The following is a 21665-nucleotide window of genomic DNA, read 5'->3' as shown; positions in this document are numbered from 1 at the left end:
TATATGAAATTAAACGATGTAACGATTAGAAGAAATGTGGTAACGAGATATATGTGGTTATTCTTGGACGTCGTAATTTTGCACATCATATAGAGGAGGCAGGCAATAAAAAAAATTGTAGCCATTGCATATAGGCAGTTTCGATTTTCCTTGAAAACAATGCATACCATCAAGCTACATTAGCATCAGTCATTGGATGTTTTGTGAGCGTTTGAACTCATCGCCAATGGCCTTGTCTCAGTGGTAACATCGGTTCCCGTCAGAGCACCGAAGTTAAGCGGTTTTGGGCTTGGCTAGTACCTGGATGGGTCACCGTTCGGGTCTGCCAAGTGCTACTGGCAAGTGGGGTGCACTCAGCCCTTGTGAGGCCAAGGGGGGAGCTACTTGACTGAGAAGTAGCGGCATCGGCCGCGAAAACTGACAACACTGACGAGAGCTGTATACTGACCCCGTGCCCCTCCATATCTGCATGTAATGACGCCTAAAAACTGAGAATAACATGGCGACCTGTAGGTTCCGTTGGGCTTCCATGGCCTGTTGGGACAGTGTTCGTTTTTTTTTTTTTTTTTTTTTTTGTTTTTTTGTTTGGACTCGTATATTCCAGATTGTGGAGCTAGGTTCATTAGTCAGAATAGTTCAACGAGGGCTATTACACTACCCCAAATGATGCATTGCTACATTACTAGTGATTCTAGGAATATGACACTGGACTTGTAAATCAGGAGGAGAGCCTTTTATTAGTAAACAGAAATCCAATCAAATGAAAGTACAAAGGATACTCAAAACTGAGGCCAATAAGAAAAAATTAATACAAGACTGCGAATTACAAGTGTGCAAAATGAATGGGACACAACAAGTACCGTCAAAAGAACATAGAGTTTCTCTTAACATTTGGAAGAGACTAAAATCAATTCTTAACCCGTCGTGTGAACTGATATATTACCTGACCGGTCGTAGCCTGTATACTAGGTATCTGCGGAAAATGAAAAGACTGGTGAATGACCTGCGGTGTGGGTTCTTCAGAACACACGCTGTGGAAATGCGCACTCTATGAAGAGGCAGCGGGTAATGGCCGGCAGGCATTAAGGATGTAGGATCAACACTGAGGAACGAGCTAGTCTGGCCCATCTTGGACCATACTACAGCCGCACAGTATCCAGGAAGGTCAAAGAAGACTTCACGAGGCATTCAACCACATATCTGCATGCTGCCACCCAGGCTAGACAAAGTACTCTATAGATGGAGACAAGACAACGGAGGTCGCCGACCACTGAATGAAATGCTTTTTCCAGACTTTACTTTGCGTCGGTACAATTCATAACGTTAGTGTAGGTTTTAAGATGTTGGAGTGAATCGTAGAATCGCTTGCTATAGTGGAAACGCTGCTGACATGCTGGCCTATGCCAAGGAATCCAGCAGGCAATGGGTCTTGACCGGGATAACATCAGGGTGAATACAGCACCTGAAAGAGCCATCTAGGGTTTAAATACACCCTAATGAACAAAAACAGGAAACGTTCTGTAATATTTAGAGTAGTATTAGTAGCTGGGACATTGGTTAAGTGTTTTATTGTACTTTTGTAAAAGTAAAAGTAGTTAAGGTATTAGCATTCAATTTTAATCAAATACCAGGAGAAATCAACGAAAATATGAATTATATGGACTATTTCAGCTTCTTGAATAACAAGCTGCGGAAAATCCGGTAAGAATGACAATAAATACAGATCCAATGTGGACCACAGGTGGAAGCACAAGCGGCCAAAGACACTGCTAGCTAGGGCATAGCCACCTATGGTAAACTAACATACGCAAACAAGCGACAAACGTCGGCAAGCCCCTGCATATCAGCAACACTGACTGGTAATTACCAGCTGCTATTAGAGCCGACCAACAGGCCACAGCAGGGACACCGACGAGCTCGCCCACAGACGCACAAACAATCCGCCAACATTTCCTCACACTGTGCTTCCGGTACATGACCTATCGGACACAAGATCGATAATAAACCTAACTGTTGCAGGTTGCTGACGCTGAACGAGGACTCTGTACCAGCACCCAGCGCCAGCCGCCGAGCAGCACAACCGCACAACGTCAAGGTATCGACATGCATGATACCCTCTACTAACAAAGCCTATGCTTGCACGACCTATCGCAGGCAGCAAGACAACCGCTACTGCTCTTACCACCCGACCTAACTATCGTAGAGCTTTTTTCCCTTGGCTCTTGCCTTGGCACTTTTTTTCCTCTGCCCTTCAAACCGCTACCCTTCGTTCGATTTCGACCCAATCTATCTCCATATGAGCGCGTATTAATGGTTAACCCTAACCAGACGTACGCAAACATCGCAGTACCCACATCCTGCGACACCTCACTTTAGTGAATACTAACCGTTATGCAGAGATGGCGGTAGACCTATTGTGTTGGCCATCATGCCGGTGTGGGCGTGGAGGGGCTCTAGTTCTAAAAAAAATGTGGAGCATTTTTATACTTTGTCGACGACAGGAGGTACTTTAATCATTACGGAAGCGGTAAATATGGCAAGGTAATGTGTTTACTGCAGCAAGCAAAGTAGACGTGCTTTCTTCGAGAGGATAATTACAGCTGCAGTTAGAAATAACGATCCAGTTAATGGGGCATCGTTTAAGAGCAGCCAACGTGAGAGAAATACGAACCATTTTGTGCAGATACGTCCTGCTGAGTGTTCAGGCTGTTAGTAGGCTCTCGCGTCGCAAGTTTATGGAGAGCAATAAATATGCAGTTTCATTAACTGAATATTACGGTGGGTCCTTATTGCTGGAACAATTTCACATGTCTTACATATCAGGACTTTCTATTCCACTATTTTTTATTTATGCTTCGTTATTTCAGTTGACGAAACTTCCGCAATAGTTATTTTTATTTTGTGAATTATATTTTACTCTACTTTTTACATGATACATTATGAGGTGTCCTACAGTGATTTCTGCTCTTTTTTAACGACTTTTATTATTTTGGAATTTGTTTAGGGAATACTGTCACTTCGAGTCATAAGTGTTTCAAAAGGGATGTGTTATGCCATGGGAAACATCTGCTAGAACATATTAACTCGTAAGCGGTGCATGCCGAGGGATACTTCACACTGAAATTAACCTTGTTCGGTCCTATTTCATTTGCGTGTAGGGAAGTAAAACGTGCTACTCCAGGAGCACAACTTCGCTTCGTTTATACTGATTCTCACTCCCCGAGACACATACAATGGCAGCCGTATAATATTGCATCGACTTCCTCGAATACTACTTCTATAACTTTACCCAACAAGGTTTCTCTAGAATACCATCACTTTTCTTCCAAAGACTCCAAGTGTATATTTGTTATAATTTTGATGTGTCACGATGTTAGCTGTTTGATATATGGAGTCAGGCCCAGCTCTCGGCTCATACACATCTATAGAGTGTTGATCTCTTCCTGTGTTTTCCTCTTGGTATACCTCTTAAATTTCATGCTCTTTGGGCCGGCCAGAATGGCCGACCAGTTCTAGGCGCTTCAGTCTGGAACCGCGCGACCGCTACGGTCGCAGGTTCGAATCCTGCCCCGGGCATGGATGTGTGTGATGTCCTTAGGTTAGTTAGGTTTAAGTAGTTCTAAGTTCTAGGGGACTGATGACCTCAGAAGTTAAGTCCCATAGAGCTCAGAAACATTTGAACCATTTTTTCATGCGCTTTTCTTTTTAAGAGATGTCAGATCAAATTTTGTAAGTGTAATTTCAGGCACTCTGTGGCACATTTCTTCTGAACAACCAGCTATATAGCTCACTGAGGCATCAGTGTCCATTGGTGACACTTTAGGAGGGTAGCAAGTTGCATATCTAGGATTCTGTATGCTTTTATACTTTGCTTCTTCAATTAGACTTGGTGGGATGGGTAAGATGTGTGCATGCTGTGTGCAGACGCAGGAGGAGCTGTGCGCAGTTCGAGAACAGCTGAAAGCTCTTCTGGCTATAGTGTCACCTGCAGGCTGCTGCCCCGGGGTGTATCAGTGGCAGAGAATCTGGCACGTGGCATGGGACAGATAAGGGGTCGCTTGTTTCGCCCACGGTTTCTGCTACCGAGCTCCTCCTAGCGCACCCGACACGATGGATTCGCCTTCACAGGAGAGTGAGTGGAGGGAGGTAATGCGTTCGCGTCGCTCGAGGCAGAGGGCCAATCTGGAGGCGGGCCGTCTTGTACCACCCCGCCCATTAACCCTGTGAGTGGACATGTGGCTGCTCTTTAATCCGGGTCCTAGTAAGCACACGGGGGGAAGGGTTTACTAGATATCGGGAGCTCCAACGTTAGATTCTTTATGGAGCCTCCCATGTACACGAGAAAATACCCACAGGAAATATTAAACGAATAATCAGAATTTAGACACAAATACTACCCTAAAAACTTTATTGAACTTTTAGAATACGAAAATGGATAAATAGCAACTAACATATGCAACAACGAAATATAATCGTAACAAACTTTAATTAGTAAAATAATATCGCTGTTCATCTGCACAATCTTTGTAAACATATAGCTTCGTAATAGTGGAAATGTCAAACTGCTGTCACGTCGTAATTAACATTTAATTTTAACATCTTGACAACAACATTTACGATCTTATTAAAGCAGTGACAGTTACAAGACAATCCACTAACGACGTAATATGGAAGTCACATCAATCTAGACGTGAGTATAAGACAAATACTTTAATATGAATGACACTGACAACCATACCTATTCTCACCAAAATTGTAATTGCGGGTACTTGAAAATGGCGATAAAGCTGAAACAGTCTGCCGCAATTGTAAATAAAGATTACTCATTATAAGCAGCTATTTGGTGTATCTACGGTAACAATCATGTCGTTATCAGACATATATTACGCTGCTGGCCCTAAAGAAGAGAAATTGCTACAATATAGTACAAAAGGTAACTGAAAGATATATGCAGTGAGACGGACAGAAATAACACTTTTATTCGAAGGCATTAAATACACTGAAGTCACTGCGATTTTTGATGGTACCTAGACACTATAAAATGCAGGCCATGGTCCTTAACTAGGTCTAGGATCACCACGTATAGAAATGCATCCTCTGCAACGTACTGTAACAATCATGTCGTTATCAGACATATATTGTAGCAGTTCTTTCAATGTGTGGTCCAAGTTTCATCGAGCTATGTTACCTGGCACTGACACATCATATGAAACACTTTCATCCTTAAGTTTTGCACGCCAGAGTGATATATATAATGATTGTATATGGAGTATTCGAAGAGATATGAGGTTGGAATGAAGACTTCCTAGCAAACAGGCATCAGTACGATAACGCATTGTCAGAATTGGAGCGAAGACTACCTAGCAAGCAGATAGCAGCATCACTATCCGAAAGCATCATCAGAAGCGGAAGCAGAGTGCGGCAAATTTCGAGATAACATTATAGGACCATGTACATATATATATATATATATATATATATATATGTTGGTCCATTGATCGTGACCGGGCCAAATCACTCACGAAATAAGCGTCAAACGAAAAAACTACAAAAAACGAAACTCATCTAGCTTGGAGGGGGAAACCAGATGGCGCTATGGTTGGCCCGCTAGATGGCGCTGCCATAGGTCAAACAGATATCAACTGCGTTTTTTTTAAACAGGAACCCCCATTTTTTATTACATATTCGTGTAGTACGTACAGAAATACGAATGTTTTAGTTTGACCACTTTTTTCGCTTTGTGTGTGATAGATGGCGCTGTAATAGTCACAAACATATGGCTCACAATTTTAGACGAACAGTTGGTAACAGATAGGTTTTTTAAATCAAAATACAGAACGTAGGTACGTTTGAATATTTTATTTCGGTTCTTCCAATGTGATACATGTAACTTTGTGAACTTATCATTTCTGAGAACGAATGCTGTTACAGCGTGATTACCTGTAAATACCACATAAATACAATAAATGCTCAAAATGATGTCCATCAACCTCAATGCATTTGGTAATACGTGTAACGACATTCCTCTCAACAGCGAGTAGTTCGCCTTCTGTAATGTTCGCACATGCAGTGACAATGCGCTGACGCATGTTGTCAGGCGTTGTCGCTGGATCACGATAGCAAATATCCTTAAACTTCCCCGCAGAAAGAAATCCGGGGACGTCAAATCCGGTGAACGTGCGGGCCATGGTATCGCGCATCGATGACCAATCCACCTGCCATGAAATATGCTAGTCAATACCGCTTCAACCGCACGTGAGCTATGTGCCGCACATCCATCATGATCGAAGAACATCGCCATTCTCTCATGCAGTGAAACATCTTGTAGTAACATCGGTAGAATATTACGTAGGAAACCAGCATACATTGCACCATTTATATTCCCATCGATAAAATGGGGGCCAATTATCCCTCCTCCCATAATGCTGCACCATACATTATCCCACCAAGATCGCTGATATTCCACTTGTCGGAGCCATCGTGGATTTTCCGTTGCCCAGTAGTGCATATTATGCCGGTTTACGTTACCGCTGTTGGTGAATGACGCTTCGTCGCTAAATAGAACGCGTGAAAAAAATCTGTCATCGTCCTGTAATTTCTCTTGTGCCCAGTGGCAGAACTGTACACGACGTTCAAAGTGGTCGCCATGCAATTCTTGGTGCATAGAAATATGGTACGGGTGCAATCGATGTTGATGTAGCATTCTCAACACCGACGTTTATGAGATTCCCGATTCTCGCGCAGTTTGTTTGCTACTGATTTGCGGATTAGCCGCGACAGCAGCTAAAACACCTACTTGGGCATCAGCATTTGTTACAGGTCATGGTTGACGTTTCACATGTGGCTGAACACTTCCTGTTTCCTTAAATAACGTAACTATCCGTCGAACGGTCCGGACACTTGGCTGATGTCGTCCAGGATTCCGAGCAGCAAACATAGCACACACCCGTTGGGCATTTTGATCACAATAGCCATACATCAACACGATCTCGACCTTTTCCGCAATTGGTAAACGGTCCATTTTAACACGGGTAATGTATCGCGAAGCAAATACCGTCCGCACTGGTGGAATGTTACGTAATACCACGTACTTGTACGTTTGTGACTATTACAGCGGCATCTATCACAAAGCGAAAAAAGTGGTCCAACTAAAACATTCATATTTCTTTACGTACTACACGAATATGTAATAAAAATGGTGTTTCCTGTTTTAAAAAACGCAGTTGATATCCGTTTGACCTATGGCAGCGCAATCTAGCGGGCCAACCATAGTGCCGTCTGGTTTCCCTCTTCAAGCTAAACGAGTTTCGTTCTTTGTAGTTTTTTCGTTTGATGCTTATTTCGTGAGATATTTGGCCCGGTCACTATCAATGGACCACCATTGTCGGTTTTATGTACGTAATAGAACTTTCTCCATGATGATAAAAGGCAAGCGTTTCATTTTGTTATTTATAAATGCGAAAATTGTTTAAACAGAAACATGTTTTATATAAGTTCCACGAAGTATTGAAGCTATGTTATATACTGTATAAGCCTGGTGGCTATAGTTAAACTTTCTCTATTTAGCACATTATACGACGGAAACTAATTACCATACGAGGAACAAACTTGATAGCACTGATGCCAAGGGCGTGGGGAAGAGAAATAATGCAGAATCAATTCAATTGAAACACATTTAATGTGCTGCTTCGGTACATCATACCATTACATAGCAGTACCAATACTGCTATAAAAGAGGCTGAATACGGCGCCCATCAGTGTCCAGAAGAGTCTGAAAGTGCAGGATCGTATTCTGCACAGCAGAACGAAGCATGTCCGTAGGTATGCTGGCTAGCTCTCTTGACAAGCTGCGCTTCAGATCAGCACATGTGTTAATGTTCCCCTGCTTAACCCTGATCTTCAGGTAGCCCCACGACGAGAAACTGCAAGGAGTAAGATCAGGTAGTCATGCTGGACAAGCATTTGGAAACGATCGGCTGATAATTCGATCGTTTCCAAATGTGTTTCGGTGAAGCGGGTGGACTTCAAGAGCGACGTGCGATGTGGCCCCATCTTGCATGAAAACTGTTGAGTTCAATGCGTCTCTCTCCTGTAGGGCGGGCATGACATGCTGGCGAAGCATATCGCACTAATGGTGGCCAGTGGTACTGCACGTCTTTGGTCCTTAACGCCAACCTGTTCAAAAAAGAATGGGCCAATGACGAACGTAGCCGTGAAGGCATATCACACGATGTCACGTTCATCATACAGAGCAACTTCATGCACCGTGACTGGAGATGAGGATCCCCACACTCGACAATTCTGTGTGTTCATCTCACCCGTCAGAGAAAAATCAGCTTCGTCTGCCCGTAGGATGTCCAGGGCCAGCTCTCGTCAACTTCAATCCTTCCAAAAAAGTGGCGAGCAAAGTCAACACGTTGTTGTGCGTTATACGGTGCAAGCTGCTGTACGGTGTGGATTTTGTACGGATACCTTTTGAGAATGGTTCGAAGCACCTTCGTACAGTGGACCACGAGATGTTCAACTGTCGTGACACAGCACGCGCACTGCCTGACGATCGGGAATTGCACGCGGCGTTCTCTGCCATAGCAACAGCGATTCCATCAACAACCTGTAATGCAACTGGTCGTCGACTTCCTCCCAGATCGACGCCCAGTTCTTCAGTTGATTCGAACTTCATCATGCTTCGCACAGCAGGTGGAGAAAGAGGACCCTTCCGTAACCCGTTCAGAGGGCGATATTGTCGAATCGCAGCTGCAGCATTACTGTTGTTTTGATAGCAGAGATTCACCAATAATGCCCTGCTCCTTTTGTCCATGCTCGTGTTGACACATCAACAAGTGCACTGCAAGTGGTCAGCTGCGTGAGACTATGAATCACGATGACTGATCACGGCACCTGGTGGCCATAGTTGGACTTGGACAGTGGCGCTGTGACGCATGGAAATCATGCACACGATACTCCGGATATTAATACAACCAAGTTTGGTACTCGTACGGTAATTAGTTTTCGTGTTATAACGTGTCAAACAGAGAAAGTTTAATTATAACCACCTGGTATACATATTTGGCAGGTCTTTTTTATTCTGTGTTTTTGTTAAGGAAATTGCGTTTTCTAGCGCTATATGACAAATGTGTTTTCATTATTTGTACTACAACATCACTACGTTGCACGTTACAAATCAACAAGTTTCGAATAAAACATGGGTTACACAATGACAAATTCAATTTTGTTATAAAGACTGTTTACTTTTGAGTAACAGATAGGAGGATAAAAACGTTTCATAGGTTACTCAGCCGTTTACATATCTTCACTCAATTTTTAGCTGGTTCACCTCTTCCGGTTTTTAGGGATATCTGGTAAGACACTGATCGCATTCTCAAAGAACGCGATCATTGTGATGTAACGCCTGATGGGTATGCAACACAGCTAACATACAAGTAAGTTTAACTACCTAAAAGCTACGAGGAAAACTACCATAGTCTTAAGCTTACCGAAAGACAGTCTGCGGTAGCGTGCGGTGGTTTTACATCTCTTGCTACAGACTGAATGCTATACACTGAAGTGACAAAGAAACTGGTATAGGCATGCGTATTCAAGCACAGAGATGTGTAAACAGGCAGAATACACCGCTGCGTGGGCAATGCATATATAAGACAAAAAGTGTCTGACGCAGATGCTACATCCGTTACTGCTGTTACAATGGCAGGTTATCAAGATGTAAGTAAGTTCGAAAGTGGTATGAAAGTCGGCGCACGAGCGATATGACACAGCAACTCCGAGGTAGCGATGAGGTGGAGATTTTCCCACACGACCATGTCACGAATGTATCGTGAATATCAGGAATCCGGTAAAACATCAAATCTCCGACATCGCTGCGGCCGGGAAAATATGCTGCAAGAATGGGACCAACGATGACATAAGACAGGGGTCTCCAAACTACGGCCCGCGGACCGAAACCGGCCCGCGAGGGCCGGCAAACCAGCCCGCGTTAGCTGGCCGATTGTCCCCGGTATCCGGCCCGCCAAATACTTGAGGTGGTATCTATACTGGCAACAATTGAGTTTCGAGGCCTATCGCGACCAATACACCGCGATATTGTCGGAGCTCTATCTTTACAAAGCGGAAGGTCATGGTTAAACTTCTGGCTATCCACAATAAACAGACAGACCATTCTTCGTGCGATAGTGAAAAAAAAAAAGAACAGTTAACAGACTAGTTTGGCGAAAACATTTTAAGTAAAAAAATTCTTTGCATTTTATTCTACCCACGAGTCTGGTGCAAGTCTTTCAAATGGACGCCACTTCGGCGACTAGCCTTAGTAATTAATCGTTATGGAAGATGCTTCTTAAGTGAGGTTTCACTTTCTTTTGATTGCGTTGTAAAATACATACCGAATGTGTAGTGACATACTTTTTTGTCGGTGGAATTCGGCAGAATAAAATACGCCAGAATTCCGGTCAGATGCGTCCACCAATCAAAATTATGTAATTAAATAAAAATCGTAATTCGTTTCAGTGCAAGCTATTCCCACAACCTTAGATTTTTGCGATTTCATCTTTCCTTTAGCCTTACATTACGGTGATCATGGAATGCTAGGGTGCTTTAATCCCACTGCGTAGATCTTGGTCCTTATGACTTCATGGAGGAGTCAATGTGGCCCGCAGACTAAAATGTGTGGAGAACCCTGACATAAGAGAATCGTTCAACGCGACAGAAGTGTAGCCCTTCCGCAAATTGCTGTAGATTTCAGTGCTGGACCATCAACAAGTGTCGGCGTGCGAAACATTCAACGAAACATCATCGATATGGGCTTTCGGAGCTGAAGTCCCACTCGTGTACCCTTGATGACAGCACGACTTAAAGCCTTGCGCATCGCCTGGCCCCGTCAACATCGACATTGGACTGTTGATGACTGGAAACATGTTGCCTGGTCGGACGAGTCTCGGTGCAAAGTGTATCGAGCGGATGGATGTGTACGGGTATGGAGACAACCTCATGAATCCATGGACCCTACATGTCAGCGAGGGACTGTTCAGGCTGGTGGAGGCTCTGCAATCATGTGGGACGTGTGCAGTTGGACTGATATGGGACTCATGATACGTCTAGATGCAACTTGAAGCATCCCCAACTCTTTTTTTTTTTCTTTATTGTGATTTTAAACACCTTATACAAAGGCGGGCTGTCAGCAGCACAATACGCCGCTCTTCAGCCTTGAGTTTGACAACAAGTAGTACATAAAGGTGGCACAGAGTAGACAGTAAAAACGGTGGGCAAAAAATGTAGACACTAAAAAATCGAAAAAACATGGAGCCGTTCACGCTGGACGAGAAACATCACTAACACGAGGCGACACGGTGCACATAACATGGATGATGGCGACGGCACGTGAACGGTGGTGGCGTGACGGCGAACAACACTACACACAAACGAAGGCACACACACGAAACACTGACGGCGATGATCTCCGGCGCGCGAATGTTCACTGAGCGTGTACGAGTCCGGGGACCTGCCAAGAGAGGAGGTGGAGGAGGAGGAAGGGGAAAGGGAATGGGAGAGGGGAGAGCAGAGATGCCATGGGCAAAGGAGAGAGGGGGAGGGAGGAAGGGGGAGGGGAAGCCCGGGGGAGAGGGGAGGAGGGAGGGGGGAAAGGAAAGAGAAGGGAAGAGAAGGGAGGGAGGGAGAGTGCCTAAAGGAAAGGACACAGGAGGTGGGGGGGAGGATCAAAGTTGATAGGAGGGGTAGATGCAGGGGAGGAGGACAACATCAGGGAGGGGGAGCTGGCGGAAGCCACCTTGGGAGAGGGTAAGGAGGGTGGTGAGATGGAGACCGGGTGGGATGTGCAAATACAGGCGCAGCAGCGGGCGGGGGTGGGAGAGGTTCGGGGAGACGAGTGGGTGAGGAGGATCGAGTTTGAGGGAGGTGTACAGGATCCATATCCTTTCAAGGAAAAGGAGGAGGTGGGGGAAGGGGATGAGATTGTACAGGATCCACGTGGGGGAGGGGAGACGGATGCGATAGGCGAGGCGGAGAGCATGACCAGGGATTTGGAGGGATTTATAAAAGGTAGGGGGGGCGGAGATCCAAGCCAGATGGGCATAACAAAGGATAGGGCGGATGAGGGACTTATAGGTGTGGAGGATGGTGGAGGGGTCCAGGCCCCACGAACGGCCAGAGAGGAGCTTGAGGAGACTGAGTCGGGAGCGTGCCTTGGCTTGGATTGTCCGGAGGTGGGGAGTCCAGGAGAGGCGACGGTCGAGGGTGACGCCAAGGTATGTAAGCGTGGGCGTGAGGGCGATAGGACGGCCATAGATGGTGAGATAGAAATCAAGGAGGCGGAAGGAAGGGGTGGTTTTGCCTACAATGATCGCCTGGGTTTTGGAGGGATTGACCTTGAGCAACCACTGGTTGCACCAAGCGGTGAACCGATCAAGATGGGATTAGAGAAGGTGTTGGGAGCGCTGGAGGATGGGGGCAAGGGCAAGGAAGGCGGTGTCATCGGCAAACTGGAGAAGGTGGACGGGGGCTGACGGCGGCGGCATGTCCGCCATGTACAAAAGGTACAGAAGGGGGGAGAGGACGGAGCTTTGGGGCACACCGGCAGAGGGGAAAATGGTTTAGGAATCTGCGTTATGGATGGTGACATAGGAAGGACGGCGGGAGAGAAAGGAGCCGATCAGACGGACGTAGTTAATGGGAAGGGCGAAGGTTTGGAGCTTGAAGAGGAGACCAGAATGCCATACGCGGTCATATGCATGTTCGAGGTCCAGGGAGAGGAAGATTGCGGAGCGACAGGAATTAAGCTGTTCGGAAAGGAGATGAGTGAGGTGGAGGAGAAGGTCGTCGGAAGAGAAGGACGGCCGAAAGCCACACTGGTTAACGGGAAGGAGGCGGTGCTGGCGGAGATGCTGGTGGAAGCGTCAGGTGAGGATAGATTCCAGGACCTTGCTGAAGACCGAGGTAAGGCTGATGGGACGGTAGGAGGAGACGGTGGACGGCGGTTTGCCAGGTTTAAGGAACATGAGGATGCGGGAGGTTTTCCACAGGTCCGGGTAGTAACCGGTGGACAGGACTACATTGTAGAGCCTGGCCAGGGTGGAGAGGAAAGAGACAGGAGCTTCACGAAGGTGACGGTAGGTGACACGATCGTGACCAGGAGCGGTGTTGCGTTTTGTGCGGAGTGTATCAATGAGATCCTGTGTAGTGATAGGGGCATTGAGTTCTGTGTGTGCAATGTTGTCCAAGTACTGGAAACCAGGAGCGAGGGGAGGGACAGAGGTGTCAGTTCGATCGCGGATATCCGGGAAGAGGGAGTAATCGAACTGGGGATCATCGGGGATGGAAAATACATCGGAGAGGTAGGAGGCAAAGTGATTAGCCTTACTAAGGGTGTCAGGGAAAGTGTGATCATCATGGAGAAAAGGATAACAGGGGAAGGATTTAGTTCCAGTAAGGCGACGGAAGGCCGACCAGAACTTGGACGAGTTTATTGGTAGGGTAGCATTTAAACGGGTGCATGTCTGTTGCCAGTCCCGGCGTTTCTTAGCCGCGATTAAATTACGAATGTGTCGCTGGAGTTGCCGGTGGCGTCGTAGTGTGTCCAGGTCACGCGTGCGGAGGAAGGCACGGTAGAGACGACGGGATTCACAGAGGAGGAGGAAGGCCTGTGGGGGTAAGGTAGGACAGTGGGGGTGGATGGCGACAGTAGGGACGTGGGCCTTCACTGCCTCAGGCAAGGTCTGCTGGAGAAAGGAGGTGGCATGGGTGACATCGTCAGGGTGGTGGTAGGTGAAGGGGTGGCTATCGACCTGGGTGGTAACGGTATCCCGGTAGGCATTCCAGTCGGCACGGGAATAGTCATGGACATACTTAGGGGGAGGGTCATGACGAGGGTCGGGGGGGGGGGGGGGGCGACGACCGTCTGAAACGGTGAGGAGGACAGGGAGATGGTCGCTACCAAGAGGCTCCAGGACATCCACAGTTATGCGGCCAAGGAAGTTGGGGGAGGAGAGGATAACATCAGGAGTGGAATTGGATTCGGGACGGGTGTGCTGGGGGATGGGGATTAGGTTGCCTTGAAGGGAGGAGAGGAACCGATGCCACCGCCGTAACTGGGCGGCGGAACGACTATGGAGGCTGAGGTCGGCGGTGATCACGTAAGAGGAGAAGGTACGGTCGATGTGGGAGAGGAAGTCGAAGGGAATAGTGGCGTTGGGGTGGACATAGATGGTGGCGCAGGTAATGGTAAGGCCGGGGAAGAAGAGACTAAGGATCAGGTGTTCGGTGGGGTCGGGAAGGAGAGGTTGGAGCCGAACGGGGATCTGGCAGTGGTGACCAATGGCTACTCCACCACGCGCAGTTGGGAGGGGATTATCGGAGCGGTGGAGGAGATAGGGCGAAGTGTGGATAGAGTGGTGGGGTTGGAGGAAGGTTTCATTAAGGAGGAAGGCATCCACGCGGTGGGTGGCAAGGGTGTGCAGGAAGAGGTTCTTGTTGGCGGGAAGGGAGCGGATGTTGTTGAAAAGGATACGTTGCTGTCGCTCCATGACAGGGATTTAGACGAGGGTGTCAAGGCGGGAGAAGGTGAAATGGGCCTGGTTGCGTACATTTTGAGGTGGAAAATGGAACGGGCGGCGAGGGATACCTGTTGGAGAGTGTGGGGGCGCTGAAAGGGATGGACATTCTGGAGGACGATGGTGAGGAACCAGATGATGTCCTCAGCGGTGGTGGGGGGGGATGAAAGGAATTTCCAGGAGGGGTGGGGGCGTCCAGAGGACGGACAGGGACGGTGAGTTCAGGAGTGGTCGGAGGGGGTCGGGCTTTACACTTGTGGGAGTAGGTGGGATGGGGGACATTGCAGGTATTGCAGGAAGGAGGGGATTGGAGGTTAGGGCACTGCCTGAGGAAGTGCACTTGCCTGCAATGCGGGCAGGTGGGGGCCTCACGGCACTCAGCTGTGGGGTGCGCGTTATAGCGCAGACACCTCTGGCAGTGCAGGGATTGAGGAGGGGAACGGGAGGGGTCGATCTTGTAACGCTGGTTGAAGAGGAGGGCACCCTCCTTCAGGAGACGGTCAATGGAGGGGGTGTCCTCGGAGAAAACCCGCATAAGGCGGGTGGGGCCGGCCGAGTTGAAAATGCGGCGGACCGCCCGCACCTCCAGCATGAGATGCGCCTTGAGCTCCGCCAACACCTCCTCCTCTGTGATCGACGGACTGAGACGAGTGATCACGGCGGTGAGGGTCGGTGGGTGACGCGGGGGTTGGGGTTGGCGGGTAGGAGATGGGGAAGGAGCAGGGGTGAGGGGGGCATTGGGGCCAAAACGGGTGATGGGGAGGCGGGAGAGGATGTCAGTATGGAGGGTGGGGCTGGGGAAGGAGATGAGAACGGAATCCCGTCTGGGAGTGAGGAGAGAGATAGGTGCACCAGGGAAGTGTCGGCGGAGGAGGAGGGAGAGATTCCAGGTCTCTAGAAGGGAAGGATCGGGATGGGAGAGGAGGTATTTGTAGAAAGAGGGGGGGGGGAGGAGTAGGAGGAGGAGGAGGAAGAGGTGGAGGGAGCAGGGCCAAGTGGGGAGACATCCATGGCACCCTGGGGGGGGGGGAAGGAGGATGGGGCGGGGCCTTTTTGGGGGCGGAGGAGGTGGTGGTGCCACTAGGGCGCTTAACGGCGGCAGAAGGGCGGGTGGTGACAAGAGGGAGGGGAGCTATAGGGAGGTGGTGGGAAGGGACAGGTCCCAGCATGGACGCAGCAGTCGGCGCCAGAGACGGTGACGGTGACGGTGACGGTGACGGCGACGGCGGTGATGGCGAAGGCGACGGGGAGAGCTGGGCATGGACAGTGGCCCGATGGGCCACCACCCTAGCCGGAGCTGCAGTGACAGGCTGGGGGATTGGGGGGAAAGGATCAGATCGAGAGGAGCGGGAGGAAGAAGCTGGAGAGGGGGCGACAAAGAACAAGGGCGAAGGGAGAGTGAGAAGAGGTGGGATGGAAGGAGGGGGGTGGGACTGGGCACACCACGTTATAGTGGTGGAGGCGGCAGAAGGGGAAGTGTAAACTATGGCGGTGGTGATAGCGGTGGCGGTGGTGGTGGGGGTGGACATGACGTCAGGGAGAAACAATAACGCACAGAACGAAAAGGAAAGGACACAAACAGGGGACAGACGAAGACCAAGACGGAGGAAGACGAGGACGGAGGAAGACGAAGACGGCCAAAGACCAGGGTCGGACGGCGACGGCGGCGGCGGCGGCGGCGGCGGCGGCGGCGAGCACCGGCTGGCGGCGACCAGGCGGCGGCGGCGGCGGCGGCGGCGGCGGCGGCGAACAGACGGACGGACGGACAGACGGACAGCAGGCAGCAGCGGTAGCGGCGGCGATGGACAGCGAGCAGGCAGGCAGGCGGACGGACGGACGGACGAACGAACAGCTACAGCAGTAAGCGGCGGGCAGACAGACAGACAGACAGACAGACAGACGGACACAATCTTCGAAGACGGAGATTCCAACCTGAGAGTAGCCCAGGCTTTGCAATCTGACGCCTTCGAATGAGGGGATCCAACCCTCTGATCTCGTCCCCAACTCTCTTGTGGTTCCCTTTTTAGGTATTCCACGTCGACGTCTGCTCGTAGATACGTATCGTCGGTAGGTTTTCCGGCTTTACTTCCCAACGTGACAGCGACGATTCTCCGATGCTATTACTGTGAGTGTTGTAAATATCGCTTTTATTTAGTAATTTGACCGGATAAAACTCTCCCCTTTTACGATTACGACAGCCTGCGCCACCTTTCGGAGGGAGTGGGGACGTCAAAAAGTCACAAAAGTTCATATTAAGCAGTCCGTAAAACACGTAAACGTTCACTTAAGTTAGCGTGTTAGTTAATTCCTACACTTTCTGTTAGATGGCGCTGACTCACTGCTGAATAGCTTTGGTTCCGTAAAACCTTCACTGATTAGTACTAGGTAAATGAAATAAGTACAACACTCTTGTATTTCACTTTCACTGTATATTCAATGATTAAGATGGTGATGGATGATGGTCTATTTAAAAGGTTCCTAGCCTGGAGGAATCTAAATAGTCCGCAAATGCCGATATGCAGGCGCTCTACGTCCAGATTCGCAACTAACGGCACACGACACTTTCAAAAGTCCACACGTTAATATCTGAATACCGGTACCTCTGAATTCACTCGTATCAGCAGATAATTTGAGTTTCTGCCGTCTGTATGTCCGTAAAGTACCAATATAGCACTAAAGTCCTAAAATCCCCTTAATACTCCGTTGCTACCAACAGTCAGAGATCGTACACTACATCACTTTTAATCTCCGCAATATTCTAACAGTTTATCGTGAATCTTAACACGATAAAGTCCAATCTAATTATTGTCTCTCTGACTGACACGGGTTCCCCGCTCTTTAACGAAACAATCAAGGAAAAAAGGCGGCAATAATGACGATCAGGCCTTTTTATAGATTTTTCATCACAAGAGTTTAACGTCACTGCCTTCTCCATGACGGAGCTTCCGTGGTTTGCTGTACTTAGACGTTAAACTACTTGCTGATGTACTATAATTTTGATCTGCAGTTACCGAAATTTGATTCTACACTACGTTCCCCTCTAAAAATTCTATTCTTAATCTAAAATTATTCTTTCTATAGCTTTTATCACTGTAAACTAAACCGAGGTGTTACAGACTCTCACACGTACGTAAACATCCTGTATGGTGCATCCATTCATGTCCATTGTACATTCCGACGGTCTTAGGCATTACCAGCAGGACAATGAGACACCCCACACATCCAAAATTGCTACAGAGTGGCTCCAGAAACACCCTTCTGAGTTTGAACACTTCCGCTGAACATCATACTCCCCAGACCCGAACATTATTGACCACATCTCGGATGTCTTGCAACGTGCTGTTCGGAAGAGATCTCCAACCCCTCGCACTCTTACGGATTTGTAGACAGCCCTGCAGGATTGCTGGTGTCAGTTCCCTCCAGCACTACCTCAGACATTAGTCAAGTTCATGGCACGTCGTGTCGCGGTACTTATGCGTGCTCGCGGGGACCATGCACAATATTAGGCAGGTCCACCAGTTTCTTCGGCTCTGACGTAGTAGGCCTGTAGAGCTGTAGTGAGAAAGTGAACAGTGTGGGGTACTCACAGGGCAGGCACCGCGACTCGTTGTAGCGGGCGTAGTAGGCCTGGCAGGCGCAGGCGCCGGCCGTGCAGCGGCTGTAGGGCACTGCGCAGTCGCGGTCCGCGTCGCAGCTGGCGCCCAGCATTCGCCACCTGCTGGGGGCGGCCGGCCGGCGCTGTGGGGACGGCACGGCGCACGACGGCCCCGTCTGCGAAACAGGCCAAGCAAACACCCTGCAGTTCTGTCTGCCACCAATACAACGTAACAGCCCTGGCCGCTCCCGCTGGCTCGTCCTCGGAACTACCATGAACGCGAGAGCCGGTGTCCGACATTTTGTGGAAATGGTATTTGCCAGCCTGGAGATAGTAGTCACACTTTCATTAATCTGCTAAAGTCGTATCTGTTCGGAACCTAGTAGTTTTGCTTAACGGCAAGTGAGTTTCCCGTCAAGGCAGAAGTTTTCCGGCACCTGTTGAAAATAAACATCTAAAAAAATATGAGATGGTAGCAGCACTTTGCAGAATAGGGCTGTTACAGGAGGAACGAAGTGACCAGTGAAAGTGCTCGTGTTCTGTTGCTGAAGGCAAATCCTTGAGGGTAGCCGGCCGCGGTGGCCGCGCGGTTCTAGGCGCTACAGTCCGGAGCCGCGCTGCTGCTACGGTCGCAGGTTCGAATTCTGCCTCGGGCATGGGTGTGTGTGATGTCCTTAGGTTAGTTAGGTTTAAGTAGTTCTAAGTTCTAGGGGACTGATGACCACAGCAGTTGAGTCCCATACTGCTCAGAGCCATTTGAACCATTTGAACCTTAAGGGTAAGCATCTTTAAAACAATTTCATGGGGTAGTTTTGGTCCCACAAAATCAAGGAGTCGCATGACAGCAACTATCACGGATGTACACTGCAAGTTGTGTGGCCTTGACCTCTTAGCAACAAGTAATTCTGAGTTAATAACGAGCATCAAAACCAATACAGGGATTAGTGAACACAGGGCTGTGGTAGCGAGATTGAGTATTCTAATCCCAAATCCTCGAAAAATAAGCGAAAAATATACCTATTCAAAAAAGCAGATAAAAATTCACTTGACGCCTTCCTGAGAGTCAATTTCCACTCATTCCAAATTAATAATATAAATATATAAATATATAATAATATAAATTCCAAATTAATAACATAAGTAGAAGGCGACCTCGGAGAAGATCAGTTTCGATTCCATAGAAATATTGGAACACGTGAGGCAATACTGACCCTACGACTTATCTTAGAAGCTAGATTAAGGAAAGGCAAAACTTCGTTTATAGCATTTGTAGACTTAGAGAAAGCTTTTGACAATGTTGACTGGAATGCTCTGTTTCAAATTCTGAAGGTGGCAGGGGTAAAATACAGGGAGCGAAAGGCTATTTACAATTTGTACAGAAACCAGATGGCAGTTATGAGTCGAGGGACATGAAAGGGAAGCAGAGGTTGGGAAGGGAATGAGACAGGGTTGTAGCCTCTCCTCGATGTTATTCAATCTGTATATTGAGCAAGCAGTGAAGGAAATAAAAGAAAAATTCGGAGTAGGTATTAAAATCCATGGAGAAGAAATAAAAACTTTGAGGTTCGCCGATGACATTGTAATTCTGTCAGAGACAGCAAAGGATTTAGAAGAGCAGTTGAACGGAATGGATAGTGTCTTGAAAGGAGGATATAAGATGAACATCAACAAAAGCAAACGAGGATAATGGAATGTAGTGGAATTAAGTCGGGTGATGCTGAGGGAATTAGATTAGGAAATGAGACACTTAAAGTAGTAAAGGAGTTTTGCTATTTAGGGAGCAAAATAACTGATGATGGTCGAAGTAGTGATGATATAAAATGTAGACTGGCAATAGCAAGGAAAGTGTTTCTGAAGAAGAGAAATTTGTTAACATCGAGTACAGATTTAAGTGTCAGGAAGCCGTTTCTGAAAGTATTTGTATGGAGTGTGGCCATGTGTGGAAGTGAAACATGGACGATAACTAGTTTGGACAAGAAGAGAATAGAAGCTTTCGAAATATGGTGCTACAGAAGAATGCTGAAGATTAGATGGGTAGATCATATAACTTATGAGGAGGCAGTGAATAGGATTGGGGAGAAGAGAAGTTTGTGGCACAACCTGACTAGAAGAAGGGATCGGTTAGTAGGACATGTTCTGAGGCATCAAGGGATCACCAATTTAGTATTGGAGGGCAGCGTGGAGGGTAAAAATCGTAGAGGGAGACCAAGAGATGAATACACTAAACAGATACAGAAGCATGTAGGTTGCAGTAGATACTGGGAGATGAAAAAGCTTGCACAGGATAGGGTAGCATGGAGAGCTGCATCAAAGCAGTCTCGGGACTGAAGACCACAACAGCAACAACAATATAAGTGTAGACCAGATGTGGCTTAAATTCAAAGAAATAGCATCGGCAGCAATTGAGAGATTTATACCAAATAAATTAACAAAAGATTTATACCAAATAAATTAACAAACGACTGACTTGATACTCCTTGGTACACAAAACTGGTTAGAACACTGTTGCAGAAACAACGAAAAAAACGTGCCAAATTTAAACAGACGCAAAATCCCCAAGATTGACGATCCTTTACAGAAGCTCGAAATTTAGCGTGGACTTCAATGCGAGATGCCTATAACAGTTTCCACAACGAAACTTTGTCTCGAAACCTGGCAGAAAATCCAAAAAGATTCTGGTCGTATGTGAAGTATGTTAGTGACAAAAAACAATCAACGCCTTCTCTGCGCGATAGCAATGGAGATATTGTCGAACACAGTGCTGCCAAAGCAGGGTTACGAAACACAGCCTTCCGAAATGCCTACGCAAGAGAAGATGAAGTAAATACTCCAGAATTTGAATCGAGAACAGCTGCCAATATGAGTAACGTAGAAGTAAATATCCTCTGAGTAGTGAAGTAACTTAAATCACTTAATAAAAGCAAGTCTTCTGGTCAAGACTGTATACCAATTAGGTTTCTTTTGGAGTATGCTGATGCATTAGCTCCATACTTTACAATCACATACAACCGTTCGCTCGACGAAAGATCCGTACCCAAAGACTGGAAAGTTGCACAGGTCACACCAATATTCAGGAAACGTAGTAGGAGTAATCCACTAAATTACAGGCCTATATCGTTAACGTCGATATGCACCAGGATTTCAGAACATATATTGTGTTCGAACATAATGAATTACCTCGAAGGAAACGGTCTATTGACATGCAGTCAACATGGGCTTAGAAAACATCGTTCCTGTGAAACACAACTAGCTCTTTATTCACATGAAGTGCTGAGAGCTATTGACAAGGGATTTCAGATCGATTCCGTATCCCTGGAATTCCGGAAGGCTTTTGACACTGTACCACAAAAGCTCGTAGTGAAATTACGTGCTTATGGAATATTGTCTCAGTTATGTGACTGGATTTGCAATTTCATGTCAGAGAGGTCACAGTTCGTAGTAATTGACAGAATGTCATGGAGTAAAACAGAAGCAATTTCTGGCGTTCCTCAAGGTAG

The 21665-nt window shown here is 47.4% G+C and overlaps 1 protein-coding gene across 1 annotated transcript in view; it reads right to left on the bottom strand.

Annotated features, from left to right (window-relative positions):
- The window catches only part of LOC124617943 (mucin-6), a 441809-nt gene that overhangs the window by 234127 nt on the left and 186017 nt on the right, over positions 1-21665 (bottom strand). The window contains exon 2 of the mRNA XM_047145304.1: positions 18161-18344. Within this exon, the coding sequence (XP_047001260.1) occupies positions 18161-18344 (184 nt within the window). The remainder of the gene's footprint in view (positions 1-18160; positions 18345-21665) is intronic.

Source organism: Schistocerca americana, chromosome 1 (assembly GCF_021461395.2).
Source record: "Schistocerca americana isolate TAMUIC-IGC-003095 chromosome 1, iqSchAmer2.1, whole genome shotgun sequence".
Classification (NCBI taxonomy): Eukaryota; Metazoa; Arthropoda; class Insecta; order Orthoptera; family Acrididae; genus Schistocerca; species Schistocerca americana.
The sequence above is the reverse complement of the archived record's forward strand: the minus strand, read 5'-3'. Positions and strand labels throughout refer to the sequence as shown.